Source organism: Chiloscyllium plagiosum, chromosome 14 (assembly GCF_004010195.1).
Source record: "Chiloscyllium plagiosum isolate BGI_BamShark_2017 chromosome 14, ASM401019v2, whole genome shotgun sequence".
Lineage (NCBI taxonomy): Eukaryota > Metazoa > Chordata > Chondrichthyes > Orectolobiformes > Hemiscylliidae > Chiloscyllium > Chiloscyllium plagiosum.
This window is the reverse complement of record NC_057723.1, coordinates 58,288,581-58,312,194: the sequence shown is the minus strand read 5'-3', so window position 1 is coordinate 58,312,194 and position 23,614 is coordinate 58,288,581. Positions and strand designations below refer to the sequence as shown.

The 23,614-nt window shown below is 39.6% G+C and overlaps 1 protein-coding gene across 1 annotated transcript in view; it reads right to left on the bottom strand.

Annotated features, from left to right (window-relative positions):
- Positions 1-4,959: 4,959 nt before the first annotated feature.
- ccnjl (cyclin J-like) overlaps positions 4,960-23,614 on the bottom strand; it is an 80,046-nt gene continuing 61,391 nt past the window's right edge. The window contains exons 3-5 of the mRNA XM_043703871.1: positions 19,481-19,780; positions 18,151-18,310; positions 4,960-9,087 (exon numbers count right to left, since the gene is read on the bottom strand). Of these exons, the coding sequence (XP_043559806.1) occupies positions 8,631-9,087; positions 18,151-18,310; positions 19,481-19,780 (917 nt within the window). The 3' untranslated portion in view covers positions 4,960-8,630. The remainder of the gene's footprint in view (positions 9,088-18,150; positions 18,311-19,480; positions 19,781-23,614) is intronic.

Sequence of the window (23,614 nt, the reverse complement as noted above, 5' to 3'; positions counted from 1 at the left end):
AGAAATTGAGGGTTTGGTTAAGAATAAGAAGAAAACATGTCAAGTATAGACCACAGAGATCAAGTTAATCCCTAAGAGAGTATAAAGGCAGTAGCAGCATAGTTGAGGGAAATTAGGAGAGCAAAATGGGGACATGAGATAGCTCTGGTAATGATGTTAAAGCACATTCTTAGAGGCATGGCATTTTAACCAGAATTCCATAAATACACACATCGATTTAGATCCTATCTACCTTTGCTTGAAAAAGAACCAGAAATGACATCACCCACTTTAAGAAACCAAGACCTATAAATAGGGAGGCAGGACGTACCTCCAGCGCTTCACCGGAGACTCTCACTGATGATGTTACCTAGTAGGGTGACAAAACATCTGAAAACAAACCTTCAAACTCAGCGAGCTAACTTACTATAATAAATCTGAGCTACAAATCTTCTCAAAAATTGCTAAGGGTTAAGGAGAATTCATAGGGATTCTACAAATACATTAAGGACATAAGGGTAACTAGGGAAGAGAACAAGGCTCCTTAAAGATCAGCAAGGCCGCCAATGTGTGGAACCGCAGGTGGAGGGGGGAGGGAGATATTAAACAAGTATTTTGCATTAGTGTTTGCTGTGGAGAAGGATATGGAAGATTGGGAAATAAATGGCAACATCTTGAAAAATGCCCATATTACAGAGGAAGAGATGCTGAATGTCCTAAAACACAAAAACATGGATAAATCCCTGGGACCTGATCAGGTGGACTCAAGAACTCTATGGGCAGCTAGGGAGTGATTGCTGGGCGGAGAAAGTGAGGGCTGCAGATCAGAGCTGAAAATGTGTTTCTGGAAAAGCGCAGCAGGTCAGGCAGCATCCAAGGAACAGGAGAATCGACATTTCGGGCATAAGCCCTTCTTCAGGAATCGCCCCATAATGAGATATTTGTATCAGCGATAGACAACAGGTGAAGTGTCATAAAACTGGAGGTTGCCTAACGTTTTGCCACTATTAAAAAAGGTTGTAAGGAAAAGCCAGGTAATTATAGACCCGTGGGCCTGACATCAGTGATGGGCAACTTGTTAGATGGGATCCTGAGGGACAGGATTGACATGTATTTGCAAAGGCAAGGATTGATTGGGGATAGGCAACGTGGCTTTGGGCGTGGGAAATTGTGTCTCACTAACCTAATTGAGTTTTTTGAAGTAACGAAGAGGTTTGATGAGGGCAGAGCGGCAAATGTGATCTATATGGACATCAGTAAGGTTCCTTGTCGACATGGTAGACTGGTTAGCAAAGTTAGATCACACATATTAGATGGAGAACTCACTATTTGGATACAGAACTGATTTGAAGGTAGAATGATGCAAAGATGCTGGTGTTGGACTAGGATGGACAAAGTTGAAAATCACACAACACCAGATTACAGTCCAACAGGTTTATTTGGAAGTACTAGCTTTCAGAGCACTGCTTCTTCATCAAATAACTAGTGGGGCAGGATCGTAAAACATAGAATTTATAGCAAAAGATCACAGTATCATGCAATTAAAACAACCAGTCTGATTCGAGATTGGGATACAGACAGACTCAAATCTCACATCTTTAATACACTTTCTGAGCTGACACCATTTTTTTTCAATAAAACCTTAAGTTATCTAGAGAATGTGACTTAAAAGTAGTTCTGGGATTTAGGATTAATGAACTGAAGCCTGCAACACATTCTAAAAGATGAGAGACTTAACAGCAATCTCAGTTTATTCAATATATCATATCAGTTGCATGACACTATGATCTTTTGCTAAAAATTCTGTGGCTTATGATCTTGCCCACTAGGATTACTATGGTAAGGCCTGCAATGATCAGACTGTCTTACAAGTTGAGACAGGCTAGGCCTCTATCCTTTTGATCTCAGAGGAGTTACAGGTGACTCAACTAAGACATAAGAAGAACCTGAGAGGAATTGACCAGGTGAATATCAAGGGCATGTTTCACTTTGTGATGAATTTAAAACCAAGGGTTTACATTTTAAAAACAGAGGGACATGAATTTAAAGCAAAGATGATGAAACTTTTTTTCTCTCGAGTCTTTGGAATTCCCTTTCTCCAAAGGCATTGGATACAGAATCTTTATATAATTATAAGGCAGGGGTCGATCGATTCTTGATTACCAAGAGGATGAATGATTGTAGGGCTTATGTATGAATGTAGGGCTTATGTATGAATGTAGAGATGAGGTTAAAATCAGATCAGCCAAGATCTTATTGAATGGTGCTGCAGACTTCAATAACCTACCATGTTCCTTGTTCATATCATGTCATTATCCCCAGTTTTGCAATCAGTGGTAAAGTATGGTAGCTGGACACTGATCTGAAAGAAAGCTTTCCACAAAGACCTAGCAAATTCTGTGTACAGTTTCCCCTTACCCAATGGTAGTTTAAATCCAATGCAAAGTCAAAATGGGACAGCTGTACTGGCATGCAGAAGCAGTGACATCAGCAAGTATCTAAATAGCTAATCACACACAGCAAACAAGGAAATTAAAAAGTATTTAAAATCCTTCATTTCAAATTTAAATGTTTAAATTACGATTATAAATAGATTAAGATAGAAGATAAAACAAAGATTAAACATTTTTTAAATTCTATGCTTTCATTTTTTTTATGATTAAGGAGAAAATGGATATTCCACAAGTATAAAATTAGTTTTTTTGATCCAGTGAGTATGTTCAGCATTAATTACATTGTATTCCATTAAAAATGCAATAACTGCTCACTCAAAAGGCATGATTTTTCAAGGATTGTAAAATGACACAAAGTATGAGAGCAAATGTGTTCATCCAATTCAATTGATTTCCATTGGTTAGTCTGTGGAATTGGTGTGGGGAACTAATTCAGCAAACACTCATTGTGGAGGAATGCAATATTCCTGGAAGTAACATCTGAATTTTCACATTATTGTTCCACGCCTCCCCCATAACTGTTGACTCTCTTGTATATCAAAAGTCAGTTTGGCTCAGGTTTAAACATTCAGTGACTCTGTCTTCATTGCTCCTTGTGTAGAGAATTCCAAAGTTTAATGACCGAAGAACCTCCTCCTCATTACTGCCTTAAACAGGGGCCCCTTATTTTGAAACTGTTCTCTAGTTGAGATCCTACCCTCAAGGGGAATCACCCTCTCAGCATCTACCTTGTCTAGCCCTCATAGAATTTTATATGTTTCAAAAGATTGCCTCTTTCTTCTGCATTTCCAAGTGTATGGGCCCAACTAGGCTCATTGCATCCAAGGGATCAACATTTCCAAACTGCCTCCAGTGCAAACTATACCTTAAATAAGGAAAACAAAACCTGTATGCAGTACTCTAGGTGTGCTCTCATCAATGCTCTATGGTTGTATCAAAAGTTACCTCCTTTTATATCTCAAACCCCTTTGCGATGAATGTCAATATTCCATTTGCCTGCTTAATTACTTCTGCCACTGAAGATGGACGGATGTAATATTTTCAGCCCTGATTGTCTATATGCAAACAATATATCACAAAAAAACTGATGTTTGAATTTCAACTAAATTTGATACATTGATGGAGTATGGAAAAACTGATTAGTGTCTGGTAAAGATCTGAACCAGATCCTTTTTTTTTTAAAGGATCCATTAACATTGTAATATGCAAACTTCTAAAACAAATGTTTCAGCCATGTTTTTATAGACCATCAAGGAGGGAATAGCCTCAAGGTACAGTGGGTTGATTGGAATAACATTGAGGTACAGCAGAATATTTGGTATGCCCTGTACTAAGTGCCCCTTCACTTGTTACTTCATGTAGCTGTGTGCTAATTATTTTGTAGTTCATGCATAGGAACATCTAGACAATTGTGTACTGCAGTCTCTCTCTATTTAAATAATGTTCTGCTTTTCTGGTGTCCCACTAAAATGGAAAAATTCACACTTTTCCACATTATACCCAGTTTGCTAAATCTAAATCCTTTCCCAAAAACCTAATCTATTAATTTCCCTTTGCGGGCATTTTGTGTGCTCCTCACAAATTGCTTTCATACCTATCTTTAAATCAGCATACTATTTGGCTAAAGTATACTCTCTTCGATAAATTCACCAATAATAGAATGCAAATAGTTGAAGCACCAGTAATGATTGCTGTTAGCTCCAGTTCAACATTCTGAAAATGAACCATTTAGCCGAACTCTATTTTCTGATGGTAAACTATCCACACTAATATTAACTTCAACACCATTAAATATTATCTTTTTGTTGGTAATAACCCTTTTTGTTGAACCTTGTTGAATGTTTTTTGAAAATTTAAAACACTACAGCTGGTTCAATATAGAGAAAAAGCACATTTAATGTTTTGGGACCAGTGACACTTTCTCAGAACTCAACCATGCGAAGATGAGTTACAAGACCCAAAACCTTAACTCTGCTTCTTCCTCCACCGATTCCGCCAGATCTGCTGAGTATCTCCAGCAATTTCTGCTTTTGTTTCAAATTTCTAGCATCCACAGTTCTTTGTTTTAAATTGATTGCTCACTCCTAGTGAGAGAATGATGAGGAGCCATCTCCTTGACACCCTACAGTCCATGTGGTATAGATATATCCACAGCGTTATTCAGGAGGGAGTTTCAGGACTTCGATCAAATGACAATGAAGGAACAGTCATATGGTTCCAAATTAGTGAGTGACTTTCAAGAGACATGGAGGGGGTGTTTCCATCCATTTGCTGCTATCGTTCTTTAAAGTGGTAGAGATGAGGTGTTTGGAAGATGTGACTAAGAGATTCTAGAGTTCATTCGACGCTTTGCTATAATTGATCAAGTTAAACATAATGACTGAATGCAATAGAGTAATACTAATCTGGAGAAGAGAGAACAAAGCTAGAAAAGAACAGAAATAATCTACTGGTTATGCCCAGGATCAAAACTATTTGTGAGACTATCGACAGATTTGAATGTAAATATGAAATGAGAAAACAGGAATGAATAGACTGGCATTTATTTAAAAAAGTACACAGGTTTTTACATCAGTCAAATTTGTTTAAACTTCAATTAGCCAGACCTAAGATTTATTTAAATAAAATCGCTAGCAAAATTAGTGTTTCAGCAGGTGTTTGACTCTTGCCTTACAGTTTGAAATTACATGGATATTTGGCATACTGTGCCTTTAAAGAGGTCCCTCTGAAACAGAACATCTCTGGACAGAATAAAATGAACTAACTTTGTATAACAGATTGGAACTACAGTAATATTTTTGGTCACTAGTTATTCCACTTGGTTTCTCATGGTTTGACAGTATTGTCACACTTGCAACTTGTTTCACAATTCCTTCATATATTCACTAGAACGCATCTGACATTATCCTGTCGTGTTTAATACAAAGTGTATATCCCTACTTCTATTCAGTAAATTAGTTACTGGTTGCAGTATTTAATTAATAGGATGTATATACACCATCACACATAATACATCCTCAATAGTGTGCTCAGTCATTTCAAAATCTCAAAACAATGCCTGTATTTGAAAAACAGTGTCTCATTCCACCAGTCTGGTAAATTTTATGCATAAGATTCCAACATCCTAAAATACCAGTCACACTATGCGTCTTTTATCAAATTTCCCCCACCACATTTCATTCAATGCACTTTTAAGAAAACCAATTCAAAACTTATCATAAGATGAAAGTCTAATTAGAAATTGGCTCGAAGCCTTAAAGTAATTAGGCATTCATTTCTTAAATTTGTACAAGTAAACCTTTGATGCTACCTGACCAACAATTTATACTTTTGAAACATTAAAAATGTAAAGATTTAGGTTCAGAAGGCACTTTCAAATACACTCTACCACACTGTGTGAAATGTCTCTAGGGTAGTCACTCCTCAATAGACCTATCTTCTAACGAGATAGTTCAGTTAGGTTAAACAACTTCCAAAAAAATAAACAGACCAAGAACTTCAGGAAGATTGAGGTCAAAGGTTGATCAGAGGCTAAAAATGACCTGCTGGAGAGTTCATCCCAATGTATTACATTTACAAGTTTCTTTTTAAAAATAAATAATTTATCAACAGTTGAATTTTTGGACACATTAAAACTACCTCTTTTTTTTAAAAAAAGTACAAGCTGCTGATTCAGCACACATTTGGTAAGACATGCAGTGATGTCATATAACATGACAGCATGCTGAATGAATACCAGCTGCCTTGAAAGATATTGTCAGCCAATGACTTGAAAACAAAAATCAGAGCTTGCCCTCTGGCTAACCACATGGATACCACTGATCAGCCCTATACAGATAGCATTTCTACCAACTGCTGTGCGGTTTTAATGATAACTGATATAAAAATTGACTAATCTGTGCAATCCAAAGGTAAATGCAAAGTTGTTTCATCATTGGCAACAGTATTGGTCATATGCCAAACTGGAACAACTTAATTGGGAGTGGGACTTTCTAGTTTGATTGACACTGAAGCACTCACATAAACAGTGGTTTTTAACTCAAACTCCAAGTCATTAAACTATGGTGATATTTGACTTTTTGCATTCACTTTCAAATTGTCCCCAAAAAACTATGAAACATAAGTGAAAGTAACTGTTGCTGAAATGGACTAGGACTGCAGTTTGCCAGAACATGCCTTGACATCATACAGAAAAAAATCATTATGTCCAACTAAACCATCATTGCACTAAGTCACTCTCCCCATGAACCTAAAACTTCCACTAAATTAAAAACAGATAAAGCTAAAATGGTGAGGCTCTTAAACAAGTTTTCCATTCCTGTAATGTTTTTGTAAAATCCACAATAAACCTTTCAGTTACAGGTTCAGAATTGTAACTAGACTTCCTTGCATGCAAATCACAAAGGGTATTTGCCTCATGTTTTCCTCTCCCCATTACAGGAAATGTCAGCCCTGGTACTTTGCTCAAGGGTAATTCGCCATGAATGTACCTCGTCAGGTGTTACTTGGCAATTCAGAGAATTGATCCCAGCCAAGTTCAACTCCGTCTATGCATAAACAAATTTGCAGTGGATAATGGGAAAGTGAGAGAGGATGAGAGATTAGATGAATTCCCTTTCCCAAATTCAGAACCCTTAGGTCATTTGTGGTAACTTTTTTGTCTGCATCCCCACAGTGATTGGTGAGGCGAAGTAACAAGTTGCTTCGATTAGCAGTTTTAGCTTAAATATGAGCTCTTAAAAATTCAAAGTTAACTACAGTGAAAATGAAAGCTATATACTGTCAAGATTTTAATGATGGTTATAAATAGTTACATTTTTAGATCTGACTTTTATAGTTTAAATATGTTTGCATGAATTTACTTTGTTGATTTCAAATAAAGCCCATGCAAATAAACTTAACAAAAAACCAAAATAATAAGCATTTTACAGAAAGCAATTAAGCCTCTTTGGATCCCTCTGTCTCAGATTTTTAAAAATTAGAATGTAAATAAGCTTTGCAGTGCTCTTAATACTGCTTATTGTCATCTTCAATACTGTGAAGGTGAAACTTAGGTCATATATAAGGAGAACCCAAGTATCCTGAGGTAATTGCCTTGTATTTAAGCTGATCAACAAAAGCAGCAAGAGGTATTTATCATTTTGTCCCTTCTGTGAAATCTCAAGAGGCCTTAAAAAGCTTTTAATCATTGAGGAATTTACCCTTTCATGTGCATTCAGGACTCATGCCTAATTTTGTTTGGTTGTGCCAGCTTCTTAGTTTCACTGTTGATAGAACCAAGCAGAGTTCTCTTGTTCTCATACTAAGCAGCCAGTGTTGAAAATAAAATAAGGTTTAAACATTTGTTCTAAGTTACTAAACTATCCCCTAAATAGCGGTTTCTAAACTTAGAATTATCAGTAGGTTACCTCTGCTGAAGGACAGTGATATTCCTTGAACCAGTGAGTGCATCTCTCATATCACATGCCCTCCATCTCAAAATGAAAAAGTATTAATTCACAAATGCAACAGGCAATCATTGTCTAGGATGGTTACAGTTACTACTGTGAACAGCTGCAATCTTAACATAAAAAGTCAATTGCTGCAACATTGCCTTGCCAATTATGCAAATGAAATGGAAATACAGTGCCATAAACAGTTTAAAGTGAAGGTACAGCTAAGACACAAACCATATTGCACTCTGAAATGTCTCTCAATACTCCCTGGGTAAAATACCAGAAAATCCAGGCAGCCTGTGTTAAATTAACACAAGTGGGGCTAACAGCATTGTCTTCAAGTAACAAAAAGTGCCCCCATAGCTTTCAAGTAAACAATATAAAAAATCACAGTAATAACAGCCCTTTGTGAGAGTTAAGGCAGCAGCTTTAAGATTCTCTTCAAAAAAGTAACGCTTGCTTATCCAAATCTATCAAAATATTTTCATATGGCTTCCTGACATCCCATTGGACTATTTAGTCTCAAAAATGTTCACACAGAATACCAACATTGAGGCATTCTCAGTTGAAAATACTTAGCATATTTCCAGAAAAATTGTAACAAGGAAAGCTGCACAGTAAATGTATATTTTGCATATCCAAAATTAAAAGTTAAATCCGTCTAGCACATTGCATGTTTCCTGTCAAAGAGTTTCAAACATTGAAAGTAGATGGTATTTACCAGTTCAGGAGGATAGTAGAAAAAGCATTATTAGAATTACTGTCATCTATCAAAACAGCCAGTTGAGTAGGTGTGATGTCCAGTTAAAAAATTACCCCCATAGGCCACGGTTATGCAGTGTCTTGGCTCCGTAGTTATGGCAACCTGCATAGCAATGGGTCCCTGAACAGGCAGGGCCCTTACCGTGGGCTGTAGGCTGGCTTGGAAACCTGGGTATGACTGTAGTGTATAACTGTTGCTGGTACTTCCTGAGACAATGGCAGCTCGACGACCCTGCACATTGCTCCTATGGCTCTGAACTGAAGCCTGAGGTTGCAACGGCGAATGGAACTGCACAAGCTGTGTTGAGTTCTGGGTGAAATGTTGATATTGACCCTGCTGGAATAAGAGCTGTGGTGAGGACTGGTGTTGATGGTGCTGTTGCACTGTTGCTTGTTGCTGTAGACCTGATGGTTGTCCTTTGGTTTTGTTGGCTTCTTTGACATCATTATCATGGGCACTAAATATAAAAGACACCTCACATCAGATACTTTTAATGTATGTTCTTGAAGTTCCACCACCTGTCACGAAGACACCGACAACAATGCCGAGTTTCATTTAAATTTGTGTGTTTAAATAGCTTTATTACAGGAAAGGCTTTTGCTAGTTTAATAGCAACAAAATACTGTGGATGCTGGAAACCTGAAACAGACACAGAGAATATTGGAGAAACTTAGCAGATCTGATAGCATCTGTGAAGAGAAACAGATAATGTTTCACATCCTTCTTCAGAACCCTGACTCAAATCAACAGACAGAAAATGGAAACAACAGGCTGGAGGCCTGTGACCAGTTGAGTGCCACAAGGATCGGTGCTGGATCCACTACTTTTCATCATTTACATAAATGATTGGTTGTGAGCATAACAGAGGACTTATAAACTTAATGGTAAGGTCTGAGTGTGTTGCTGAACAAAGTGACCCTGGAGTGCAGGTTCATAGCTCCTTGAAAGTAAAGTCGCAGGTAGATACTATAGTGAAGGCGGCATTTTGTATGCTTTCCTTTATTGGTCAGAGTATCGAGTGTAGGAGTTGGGAGGTCATGTTGCGGCTGTACAGGACATTGGTTAGGCCACTTTTGGAATATTACATGCAATTCTGGTCTCTTTCTATCGGAAGGATATTGTGAAACTTGAAAAGGTTCAGAAAAGAGTTACAAGGATATTGCCAGGGTTGGAGGATCTGAGCTATAGGGAGAGGTTGAATAGGCTGGGGTTGTTTTCCCTGGAGCGTCAGAGGCAGAGGGGCGACATAATAGAGGTTTATAAAATCATGAGGGACATGGATAGGATAAATAGACAAAGTCTTTTCCTTGGGGTGGGGGAATCCAGAACTAGAGGGCATAATTTTAGGGTGAGAGGGGAAAGATATATAAAAAAAAAAGAGACCTAAGGGGCAACTTTTTCCACGCAGAGGATGGGAAGTGTATGGAATGAGCTGCCAAAGGAAGTGATGGAGGCTAGTACAATTGCAACATTTAAAAGGCATCCGGATGGGTATATGAATAGGAAGGGTTTGGAGGGATATGGGCCGGGTGCTGGCGGTAGGACTAGATTGGGTTGGGATATCTGGTCGGCATGGACAAGTTGGACCGAAGGGTCTGCTTCTGTACTGTACATCTCTATGACTCGAAGAGCTTTGGCTAGCTTCCTGCTTCACAGGTCCACAGTCCTGCGCCAAATAGACTGCTGTCCAAACTAAAGAGCAAAAACAGAGCAGGGATCCCAACTTGGGACCTTAATGATATGTACGGCCCAGTTTTATTCTGGGTTAATGCATTTGAGAGATAGTTATGAAATTTCCTTAAAATTAATGTTGAGATTTCCAACATATTCATTGGTTTCACAGATTCAGGCTGTTTTCCTTGGCATTTTCATACCAAAGAATGGGAAGAAATGGTGGCAAAAACAGGAAGTGGCTGAATTTTTGAACTGGATTTGCCAACAAGAATTGGATTCCAGAACTTAAATCTTCAAAGTAGATGGCAGAGGGAGGAGAGGGTGCTGGTGCACAAAGGAGGAAGATGAGGATGGGAAAGGGGAGAGGTGAGGTAGTGAAAGAGCATGCGCAAGAGAAAGCAGAGACAACATAGAACACTGTGGGTGGCACGGTGGCTAGCCCTGCTGCCTCACAGCACCAGGGACCCGGGTTTGATTCCAGCCTCGGGCGACCGTCTGTGTGAAGTTTGCACATTCTCCCAGTGTCTGCATGGGTTTCCTCCGGTTTCCTCCCACAGTCCAAAGATGTGCAAGTCAGGTGAACTGGTCATTCTAAATTGCCCATAGTGTTAGGTGCATTAGTCAGAGGGAAATGTGTGGTGGGTTACTCTTCAGAGGGTCAGTGTGCACTTGTTGGGCCGAAGGGCCTGTTTCCACACTGTATGGAATCTAATCTAAACATATAGGAAGCAAAGTATCCAAGCTAGCAAGACTGGGAGCATTTGTGGAAACAGAAACAGTTAAAGTTTTGATTCCAATTATCATATCAGATTCACGACCTTTATTCCGTTTCTCTTTCTACAGATGCTGCCAGAGCAGTTAAGCTTTTCCAGCATTTTGTTTTGATTTCAGATCTCTAGAATCCACAATATTTTGCTTTTATTAAAGAATCCAACTTAATCCAGATATTCTCCTCAGAATAAACATCAAAGTTAGGATTTGCAGATAAAAATTGCTTTAAAAATCTTGGCATTAACTACTCATCTATAACACTTCCTGAATTGATTCAAACAATACATTATCAGTTATCCAACATTTGCTGCTGCCATTTTGTTCATGTCTCATTCGAATAAAGCCAACTGAATAAGTCCACAATATTTGATGCGGCACAATAGGAGTAAATTAGTTCTTTAAAATCAAGGGATTAAGGCTGATTTAACAGTTTGGATTAGAAACTGGCTTTGTTTAAGAAGGCAGCAAATGGTGATTGATGGAAAATATTCAGCCTGGAGTCCGGTTGCTAGTGGTGTGCCACAAGGATCTGTTTTGGGACCGCTACTGTTTGTCATTTTCATAAATGACTTTGATGCAGGCATAGGTGAATAGGTTAGTAAGTGTCAGTGTGGAAGAATGTTGCAGGTTGCAGGAGGTCTTGGATAAACTGCAGAATTGGGCTGAGGGGTGGCAAATGGAGTTCAATGCAGCTAAATGTGAGGTGATTCACTTTGGGAAGAATAACAAAGGCAGAATACTGGGTCAATGGAAAGTTTCTTGGCAGTGTGGATGTGAAGAGGGAACTTGGAGTCCATGTATATAGATCTCTGAAGGTTGCCACCCAGGTTGATAGTGCTGTTAAGAAGTCATACAGTGTGTTAGGTTTTATAGGCTGAGGGATTGCGTTCCGGAGCCATAATGTCATGTTGCAACTATACAAAACGCTAGTGTAGCCACACTTGGAATATTGTGTACAGTTCTGGTCGCCATATTTTGGGAAGAATGTGGAAACATTTGGAAAAGGTGCAGAGGAGATTTACCAGGATGGTGCCTGGTCTGGAGGGAAGGTCTTATGAAGAAAGGCTGAGAGACTTGCGTCTGTTCTCATTGGAAAGAAGGCGGCTAACAGGGGATCTGATGGAGACATACAAAATGATCAGAGGATTAGATAGGGTAGACAGTGAAAGTCTTTTTCCTAAGATGATGACGTCAGCTTGTATGAGGGGGCATAACTACAAATTGAGGGGTGATGCATTTAAGACAGACGTCTGAGGCAGGTTCTTTACTCAGAGTGGTAAGGGCGTGGAATGCCCTGCCTGCCAATGTAGTTAACTCAGCCACACTAGGGAGATTTAAACAATCCTGGGATAAGCAGATGGATAATGATGGGATAGTGTAGGAGGATGGGCTTAGGTTAGTTCACAGGTCGGCGCAACATTGAGGGCCGAAGGGCCTGTTCTGCACTGTTTTGTTCTATGTTCTACGTCTATGTTCTAAAATGTCCAGACGTGAAACATACGTAACAACAGATATTATCATCTTCTCCACTATCTTACAATATAAACAGGATATTTGCCAATGGTATTTCATTCTCATTAGAATAAATATATTTGAGGGCAATTTTTAATTGTAAGAGAAATTTACCTAAAAATATGCATATAAAATGTGGAACTGGGAGTGGAGAAAGGAATAAAAACGCCTCTTAAAGAAACATTTCATGGTTTCTTTACCATGTTAATTATAATCTTAGCTGGAGTAATTTGTGGAGGGGCGTTTTACTATTAGTTTCAGTACACATTTTGGTGAGGCTGGGGAAAGATAGGAGGTGGAAGCAAGAGTTTTTAAGTATTTGAAATATTTAATATTGTAAATATTAAATGAGGATAATAATAAAGCTCAGCAATAATTTCCCTGCAAAGGAATAGCCTGACAGTATCTAAGTGGAAGTGAGGACTGCAGATGTTGGAGATTAGAGTAGAGAGTGTGTACTGGAAAAGCACAGCAAGTCAGGCAGCATCTGAGGAGCAGGAGAATTGATGTTTCGGCCAAAAGCCCTTCATCAGGAACAAGCCTGTGAGCCAAGGGGATGGAGAGATAAATGGGAGGGGAGGGGCTGTGGGAAAGGGAACTGAGTGCGATAGATAGATGGAGGTGGGGGTAATGGTGATAGGTCAGAGAGAAGGGTGGAGTGGATTTGGGTGGGGGTGGGAGAACGGAAAATGGACAGGTAGGACAGGCCATGAGGGCAGTGCAAAGTTGGAAGGTTGGAACTGGGATATGGTGGGGGGAGGGGAGATAAGGAAACTGGTGAAATCCACACTGATGCCGTGTGGTTAGAGGGTCCTGAGGTGGAAGATGAGGCATTCTTCCTCCAGGCGTCTGGTGGTTAGAGAGTGGCGATGCAGGCGACCCTGAACCTGCATTGTTCTTGGTGGAGTGGGAGGGGGATGTTGAAGTGTTCGGCCATGGGGCGGTAGGATTGGTTGGTGCAGGTGTCCTGGAAATGTTCTTTGAAGCGTTCTGCGAGTAGGCGCCCTGTCTCCCCCCATGTGAGAGGAGACCGCATCAGGACCAACAGGTACAGTAAGTGACGTGTGGAAGTGCAGGTAAAACTCTGATATAGGTGGAAAGCTCCTTTGGGGGCTTAGACTTAGGTGAGGGGCGAGGTGTGGTTGGAGGTTTTGCAATTCCTGCAGTAGCAGGGGAAGGTGCCGGGGGTTGATGGAATGGCTTTTAAGGAAATTTGATAGGGGTGGGCAGGGAAATATAGCTCTGATGGTCAGTCCATTTGTAGTTGGTGGAAATGGTGGAAGATGATGCAATGCATATGGAGGTTGATGGGGTGGAAGGTGAGGACCAGGGAGTTTTATTCTTGTTGCAGTTGGAGGGGTGCGGTTCGAGGGCGGAGATCCAGGAAGTGGATGAGATGCGCTGGAGGGCATCAACAACATGGAGGGGAAATTGCAATTTTTAAAGGAGGTCGTCATCTGGTGTGTTCTGTGGTGGAACTGGTCCTCCTGGGAGCAGATGCAGTGGAAGCAGAGGAATTGGGAATAAGGGATAGCACTTTTTCAGGAGGCAGGGTGGAAGGAGGTGTAATCCAGGTAGCTGTGGGAGTCGGTGGGTTTGTAGAAGATGTCAGTACTGAGTTGGTCTCCATTGATGGAGACGGAGAGGTGCAGGAAGGGAGGGAGGTGTCTGAGATGGTCCAGGTGAACTTAAGGTTGGGGTGGAATGTATTGGTGAAGTTGTTGAACTGTTCAACCACCTCGTGGGAGCATGAGGTGGCACTGATACGGTCATCAATGTGGAGGAGGAAAAGGTGGGGAATGGTGCCGGTGTAACTGTGCAAGATGGACTGTTCCATGTAACCGAAAGAGACAGGCATACCTGGGGCCCGTGGCTACCCCTTTCATCTGGAAGAAGTGGGAGAATTCAAAGGAGAAATTATTGAGGGTGAAGACCGGTTCAGCCAAACGAATGAAGTGTCAGTGGAAGGGTACTGGTGGGGACGTCGGAAGAGGAAGAAATGGAGGATTTGGAGGCCCTCGTCCTGGCAAATGAAGGTATATAAGGACTTGATGTCCATGGTAACAATAAAGTGTTGGGGGCCAGGGAAACGAAAGTGTTGGAGGTGGTGGAGGGCATGGGTGGTGTCCCAAATGTATTTGGGGAATTCCTGGACCAGGGGATGGACAGTATCAAGTCACGTAGAGAAGAGTTCAATGGGGCAGGAGCAGGCCGAGATGATGGGTTGACCGGGGCAGTCAGGCTAGTGGATCTTGGATAGGAGGTAGAACTGGGCAGTGCGGGGTTCCCAAGCTATGAGGTTGGGAACGGTGGGTGGTAGATCACCTCACTGTGGTGAGGTGATGAGGTTGTGTACGGTCTGGTATCTAAGCTCACATGAAGGATGGCACTTAAGCAGACCATGAGGAACCCTATGAACTAATATAAAGCAGCATGATGGCTCAGTGTTTAGCACTGCTGCCTCACAGCACTAGGGACCAGGTTCGATTCTAGCCTCGGGCGACTGTCTGTGTGGAGTTTGCACATTCTCCCAGTGTCTGCTCGAGTTTCCTCCCACAATCCAAAGGTGTGCAGGTTAGGTGAATGAGCCATGTTAAATTGTCCATAGTGTTCATGGATGTGTAGGTTAGGTGCATTAGTCGGGGCAAATATAGGGTAGGGGAATGGGTGGGTTACTCTTTGGACGGTCGGTGTGGACTTGTTGGGTCAAAGGGCCTGTTTCCACACAGTTGGGATTCTAATTCTAATATACCAGGATGAATGGACACAGTTTGGAAGTCAAAAATGGAGGGAGAAAAGAATGCTCCTTTCTTTGAGCATCATTCTTTTTTCCCAAAAGCTAGAGGGAGCAAATTTAATTTCTTGCATTTACTTTATTGGTGCCATAAGGATGGAAACTGCTCTTCCTGGTACATTGTTTTGCAGAAACAGGATTTACAGGCACCTGATGTAAGGTGGCAATTGGTCAGCTCAGTTATTTTGGTTCAACCAGCTATTAAATTAGGATTGCTTAATTATAGCAAATTCAGTTCACAAAAGCACCAGAATAAGGAGCAAAACATTTAGTACTTTAAATTCTAACTCATGATGGTCTCCTAGTCATTACGTTTAGTTTATTGGTTAGATATTCACTAAGTGCAAAACAAATCTGCCAATATTGAGATCACATATGAGCACTCGCTCAGTCTATTCAGTACAACAATCACACGATTTAATAATAATTTTCAAAGCCACTAAAGGAGAAATTGTAATCTGAGGAACAAATAAAGACCAAAGTAGTAATGACAATTAAATAATGGGCTGGGGGTGCAGGCTGCAGTTCTCTTTGATCAGAGTTCTAATGCAGGGCCCCAGTGTAAAGATGTTCAATAGGAGTTCAAAGAATTTGTAACATTTAATCTTCTAATCATTTATAAACTTAAAATTAAACTAAAAGGGGATTTGAATATTCTGCATGAGCAGTAAGGCAACTATTGAACTCAGACTCGACCAGTTCTCTTCATTAGCATGCCATTGCAGTGGAAGCAGTTCAAAACTAGATTCTTTGAAGTTTTCAATTATTTCCATCTGTATAATTCAGTCCTATTGCTAACCAGACCGTATGATTTTAAAGGAGAAAGTGAGGACTGCAGATGCTGGAGATCAGAGCTGAAAATGTGTTGCTGGAAAGTCAGGCAGCATCCAAGGAGCAGGAGAATCGACGTTTCGGGCATGAGCCTTTCTTCAGGAATGGTTGGTACGGCGGGAAAGGAAGAAGCGGAGGGCTTTGAGTCCTTCATGATGGGGGATGGAGGTGTACAGGGACCGGATGTCCATGGTGAAGATGGTTGGTACGGCGAGAAAGGAAGCAGAGAGCTTTGAGTCCTTCGTGATGGGGAATGGAGGTGTACAGGGACTGGATTCCTGAAGGAGGGCTCATGCCTGAAACATCGATTCCCCGCTCCTTGGATGCTGCCTGACCTGCTGCGCTTTTCCAGCAACACTTTCAGTATGATTTTTTTAAAAATCAGCTGCTTTATTTCAGAACTAGCTCCACATATACATTGATTTTTTTTTTAGGAACAAGTAAGAGAATCATACTCAAGTCAGTGTCGAAATCAAAAAACAACTAATTTCTACAGAGGGAGATGAAAAAATGGGTGGGAAACGGGAAGAAAAATAGAAAGATGAGGAATGAGGAGTGAGTGATAAAAGAGGTGGGAAGGATAAAAATAGGAAAGAGGAGAATCGAAGTGAAAGGTTGGGGGTTAAGAGGTAGAAGAGATGGGAAGGGAGAGAAAAGGGAAATATGTGATAAGGAATAAAAGGGGAATTAGGAGGGAAAGAATGACAAGGAAATGCGAGATGTGGGAGGCAATGAATGGAGTGTGTTTGTGTGGCAGTAGAGTGAGAAAGAGGCAAGGGACAAAAAACAAAGAGAGGGGTAAGTAAAAGGAGAGTGAGAGACAAGTAGTGGGATGGATGGGGAAGAAATAGAGAGAGTAGGGAAGGGGTGGGAATGTAGAAAGGAAAATAGAAAGAGGGGCAAAAGTGGAAACAAAAGGGAGAAAGAAAAAAAGGGCAAGGAGAGGTGATACCAAGGGAACGGAGGTTGAAGGAACAAAGTCCTTTTCCTCATAAGTCATACTTTTGTCTACTAATTTACTTCGGGTGTTCTGTGCTGTAGGGCTAACCCCATTTGAAAACCAAATGCTTCTAACAAAACTTACATCTGAAAGAGTTGAGAGTGTGGTGCTGGAAAAGCACAGTAGTCAGGAATCCTGATTCCTGATGAAGGGCTTATGCCTGAAACGTTGATTCTCCTGCTCTCAGATGCTGCTTGACCTGCTGTGCTTTTCCAACAGCACACTCTCAACTCTGATCTCCAGCATCTGCAGTCTTCATTTTCTCCTTACATCTGGAAGAATACATTTTCAATTTATTAGTCTGACTAACGAGATGTAAAGGAGGTAGCTGGTATATCCAAATACTAAAACTTCTGCTAAAAACTTACTTCTGTGGTACATTTGCATTCCTAAAATATTCTTCAAATGTAAATACAATCCCAATCAAAAGACATCAAATATCAACTTAATTGAAAAATCATATGATCAAATAGCCTCCCAAAAAGGCAGATGATATCTTGGTCTCCAGATACCCAAATCTCCAAAAACATCTGGATGAAAGTGACAATTAATTCAAATGTTTGGGGAAGAAACTGAATGTTTCTGAGAGAAGTGGATCAACATGTGATCACACAAGTGCAAAGAGACTCTAAATGAAATGGGCTTGACATGTTAAACTATTCTCTATTGCTCTAAATTTTACAATGTATTATAATTAAGCTTTTTTTAAACAAAAAATTCTAGCACCTTTTTCAAAACATGGTCTTTTTAAAAACTATATTGAAGGAAGCAAACTGGGAGAGAACTAGAGATTGAATGTACCACTGTTCTTCTTTACGAATACTGGTACTCAATTTGAGAAGGACAGAAATTGTAATGGCATGGAAAAAGCCATGGGCCTTTAGTTAAGCAACCTCCTTCTTTAAAGTTGCATATACAACAAAGTTTATGCATCTTACATCAGCATGAGTTCGACACAAGCAGTCAGGTGCTCCCAAGTATACCCAGTCAGTAGGTGAAGATGAGTGGTCAGGGACGGACTGATGTGTAAACAAATACGGGAAGCTGTTATGCAGGCGGCTGCTACCAGTGATGGACGAAAAGTCAGAAAGCTGTGATCTACAACAAAAACAGCAACAAATAAGATCAGACTCAAAAAATATAACCTATTCCCTTCCATGCTTTCCCCCAATTTCCTGCCAACTGACAGACTCCCAATGTTTCCATGCCCATAACTTAAAATTCTTATCCTTAATTTTAAATTGTTTCATCGTCTCACACCTCTTCCAGTCTTACTACATCCATCCAACACTTCAAATTCATTATGCAAAATAAAACGTGCACCAATATTTTTTGACAAGGGAACAGCAAATTGCAATTCCAGAAATCAAAAGAACAAAAGGCATAAAAAAAATTGCACTTATTGAGAACATGGTCAAGTCAGATTTATTTAAGTGTGTGTTACTTTTGAAATAATTCATTGAATCTATAGTGTCTACTACTGAATCTTAATCTAGTAACAATGAATGACTGTCATCTTAATGTGTTTTTCTAATGTTGCTAGTTTAGAAAGGAACACCTATAGGCACATTACTCTTTAAAACATACCCTGAAATCTTTAGTCAAATGGATAAATCAGATCTGGACAAGTTTCATGTCTCACTTTACAACAATACAGCAATCTTTTAATATTGCAAGTATTCGGACAAATCTTCTTCCTACATTGCTTTCATTTCATAGAAAATGGGAGAATTTATTGTTGGAGACTTATCTTAAAATTTGACATTCATATCACCATATGGCCTAGAAGTCTCCTATCCTCATCTCAAGATCTTGTGCAGAATTAAGAGATCTCAGCTAAAGTGGTCACTGTAATATCACAATTGAGCCAATGACTCAACTTCTTTTGCCGTTCCTGTGGAGTGTGAAACAGAGAGTACCAGCTGAGAAAAGGATTGGACTCAACTGCAATTTTATCCTTCTCAACTCTGCATCACATATTATGAGTGATCATTTGGGTGAACTACCAGAGGTTGACCAATACTCATGCAACTGTATCCCAGTGCAAATCAATGCCTTAGGACTGCAGAGGGCAAATCTTAAGCAGAAAAAAAAAATCTGCCGCTAGGATGGCACAAAATGGAAGTATAATTTCCTGTTCTCAGTTGTGCTTCAAACTTTTGGGAAAGGTTGTAAAGAGCAAGAAATATATTCATGCAGAGATAGTCACCACATGATAGTTCAGCATAAACACAACTGAACATAATGCTTGTTACATGACAAACATACCTTGAAGAGAAACTTCTAAAAAATAATGGGCATATTTTTCCATGAAGGCTTTGGTTTTGGCAATAGAGGTGAGCGGCCATCCATTGTGCAGGTCACTCTCATGGACTGAGCCAGAGAGGTAGTAGTCAATGAAGTGTGCTGCCGTGGGCAAACAGAGGTTCCAGTTGAAAGTTTCCAGCAGCAGCAGCTCCATCTGCAGCAAGTCTTGCTTGTTTAGCACTAGATGCAGGCTGCTCATGAAGCCCAGACTGTTAAGTTGTTCCAATTTAGGCACCCGGTCTTCTTTCTCTTCAAATTTGCCTAGAAACAGAATAGCAATAACAGAAACATGGTGAACCTTTTGCTTTCTAATAATCTTCACCATTGAGAAGGCAGATGTTGAGCTAGCAGCCAGCTCACTTTCAAGTTAATCATGTTTATTACAGTTGAAAGAATTTTGATATCCACTCTTTCAAAGATTCCTGCCATCTCAGAGATTGCTCATGTCTGAGCTGAAACTTCAGGTTAATTTTATCTAAATAGTGTTCACACATAATTAATGAATGCTTTTTAAGAAAAACAATCAACTTCCTTTCTCGTCAAAATGAATTAATCAAAACAAAATGCACTTAAGCTAGACACGCTGAGAATGGCAGAGCAATGGTGCAGTTTCACAACCACAACTTCCCATACTTATGCTTCATAAAGTCATTTATCTTATATTTGAGAATAACTGAGTAGGAATGTAGAAACATGCAAGTCAAAATTGAATTCATAACATTGACAATGAATGGAATTAGCAAGAGCCATGCATGTGGATATTCCAATTTCCAGTCTGCTGGTATGTTTTGCACAGCAGTGCCTATAAAGGAAAAAACACTGATCTGAGCTATTTCTGTATAGCTCCTAATGGGAGCCACGAAGCATTTAAAGCAGGGAAGTCCAAAGAAATGGAACTTTAAAAAAAAGTTAACATTTTAAATGACAGTGAATTCAGTGAAAATTAAACATAGCTTGCTACTACAATGTATATGTCAGCTTTAACATTATCAGTTAACTGGACAGAAAGATATATTGCAGAGCTTCCAACAAAATGGAGCAAGGCCAGCAGACTTGTGTTTGGTAACAAAGCAAAAATGCCTAGTAAAATAAATTCAGAGACAAGTAAGCAAAGCTAGTTCTAACAAGTGAACTCTACGTCCTAATAAACTTCAACTTTACTGTACATCAACTCAACATCAATTGTTAACAAATATATAAGACAGAAGAGCAAATTCCCAAAACGTTTTCTAGACTTACAAAAAACTTGTAACCTTGCTTTGCTTGCCATTTTTCCTAAACCTGAACCCTGCGTTTTCTGTTCTCCAGCATCTCTATCGCAATAGATCCATGATCCACGTTCATTCAGAACTGTTGCTATGCAACAGGTGTTGCCCTGCTATGGCTTCCTATATGTAATATTGAATTATATGCTTGAATGGAGGCCACGATTCCTTTGTAATTTATTAAAATTGAACTTTCATACATAACCATAAAAAGCAGAACACCCGCAGCAATTGTGTTACACATCAATAGCCTTAGCTCTGCATTTCTCCCTCTAGTGTTTCTGACAAGATTCATTTTGAATGCCATGCATTCTTGAAAGCACTTCACTAAATTATTCAGAGTAATAAAAGTATCCTTCTTACTCCTGAGTCAAGGCTAACTTGGCAGTGAACTAGATGGTACTTCTGGACATTTGCAGCAGGCTTAACAGAATAACAACTATGTTGATTCCTTTTGAGCACTTGACCTTGGAAAGGATTCCTGGGATATAGAGTTTGTTCTGCTATAATGCAACAGCTGCGTTCCTCTGCAAGTTTGTGCTACAAAAAAATCACGCTATGGAAAACTGAAATAGAAAATCGTGCTGTAAAAGATTGGCAAGTAGAAGATAGTTAATAAAAATTGCTATACCCGTTCAGTAGAAAGTTTGCGTTATCCAAACAACATCCACAAATTGTCAATTGTTTTATAGCCAATTTGCACTGACTAAATGCATGTTATAGCAGAATGACCTGTACACTCTTCTGAAGGCTAGAAAGATAGATGTCACGGATGAGACAATGGCATTATTTAAATTTAATAAACTGTTTTCCTTGTGGAGGTAGTCAAACTATAAATATATTCCCAGAGTGCAGTTCACACAATTTGCTTTCGGAGTTCATGAAATCCAAAACTGGGCAACATGGAGATGGCACAAAGTATGATTCTCAGGGATTTACCCAATAACCCAGTTGGTTATGATTCCTGATGAAAGGTTTATGTCCGAAACGTTGATTCTCCTGCTCCTCAGATGCTGCTTGACATGTTGTGCTTTTCAAGCACCACACTCTGAACTCAGAGAAAGCAGCTGACCCAAAGGGCCTCTGTTTATTCTTCTCATAAAGGAGGTCAGCAAGTGCATTTCAATTGGCTTTGGTGAGTTCAGGAAGAATAAAATGATTTTCTTGATCATTACCAAGAATGCTCCAGAAGCAGGCACCTTTAAGGACAGCAGTGGTGGTCTTCAACTGCATTAAGCATGAAGCAGATAGCACAAGCTAAGCAAAGTCAGCCTTGAGCCATTGTGTAAAGAATTAAAGATGGTGAATATGTTAACCACACTGACTCTGGTGCCAGAAAGTTCTTAAGTTTTGTTTATTGGAACTTAAAAGAGTTACCTCCATTAAACCAGAAATAGCATTATGAAAACAACTCCTAAAAGTAATCGATAGTTGTTTATTTGTAAAGAAAGCAATGCCTTACAAACCTTCCATTCGATTTATTCATTGTTCAGTTAGGGAACTCAAATCAAAAATGGAGCGGGGGCGTTTTCAGCATTCAATGGACTGTAAGCAAGCAAGATGCAAAGGACAAACCTTGCAGAAAGCAGATGGGAAGAAAATCAATCAGGGAATAAAAGAAAGAAAATAGGTATAAAGCATCTTCAGCTGCACAAACTTTCCTTTTCAATCCAGTCCCAAATCCAGGCCTGTCATACTAATACATTGTGCCATGCATCACCAGTAATGCAATAAGCAGTAATTTTTTTCATGACAAAGTAACCTAAAGGGTTGAAGGTCAAGGTTCTTTACTTGAAGCAAATCAGCAGAAGGCACTCAGAATCTATTAGGGTTGCCACTGCGTTACTAATCACAAAATTGTGAAAAGCTAAAAAAGTCTCACATTTACAATTATGTACTTTAATTATTAGAGATGCAGCTAATTTCAACAGAAAGCTGGATCTGCATGTTTAACCAAAAGCTTTATTTTCCTTTTATCCTAAACTAAGTTCAGACCCTTTCACAGGGTCGTATATCCACAATGTATGCAAAACAGATATTCAATATACGCTCCACATGTAATGCAACCACCCGGTCCCCACATTGAGACTTTGAGAGAGTGAATAACCAAAGTTGATCACTTGCAATGGAATCCCATTCTCCAGAACAATTGAAGTTCACATTCCATATTCAGAGCAGCAGTTAACTCAGCTTTGCTGAGGTTTGACTTTGAACACAAAATCATTTTCAGGGCACAAGCTTATCTGCGATTGCATGGCTTATACCTAAGCAATGTTATGACACAAGTAGTGACACAGGACTTATTAGAAAAAAAAATGGTTTTGTTCGTGGTCAATTCTACCACTAAACCCTGCCAAACCTCTCAGCGCCAGTGTTACTGAAACACAAAGTTCTCCTTGACATTTATTTAGGTGATATTTCAAAAATAAATACATAATTTTCTTAGTTGCACTTTAAAACAAAGCATGAGATGACTCTAGATGGCCATGTTTGGCACTGGGAACACATTCCAAAGAAAAAAATATGCTTTTTCTACCTTACAAACTAAATAATGTGGAGCTATGCACACATCCTCGATACCAGGAGTCAGCAAGCTGAATAACAAAAGCCAATTCTTAAAATTTAGTCAAAATTATCTTAAAGACTCAATGAAAAATGAGACATGCTTTAATATTCTGTAGTTGGTACAAGTTAAAAGAATGAAAGATTATGCAATAACTATGCTAGTGGAAGTTTAAAAGCAAAGACAAGCAATTTAATTAAATCAAAAGGAGCTTAAATCAATTAAGGTCGAGTTTTGCAGGAGTCCTTCATATAGCATATGTCCCCA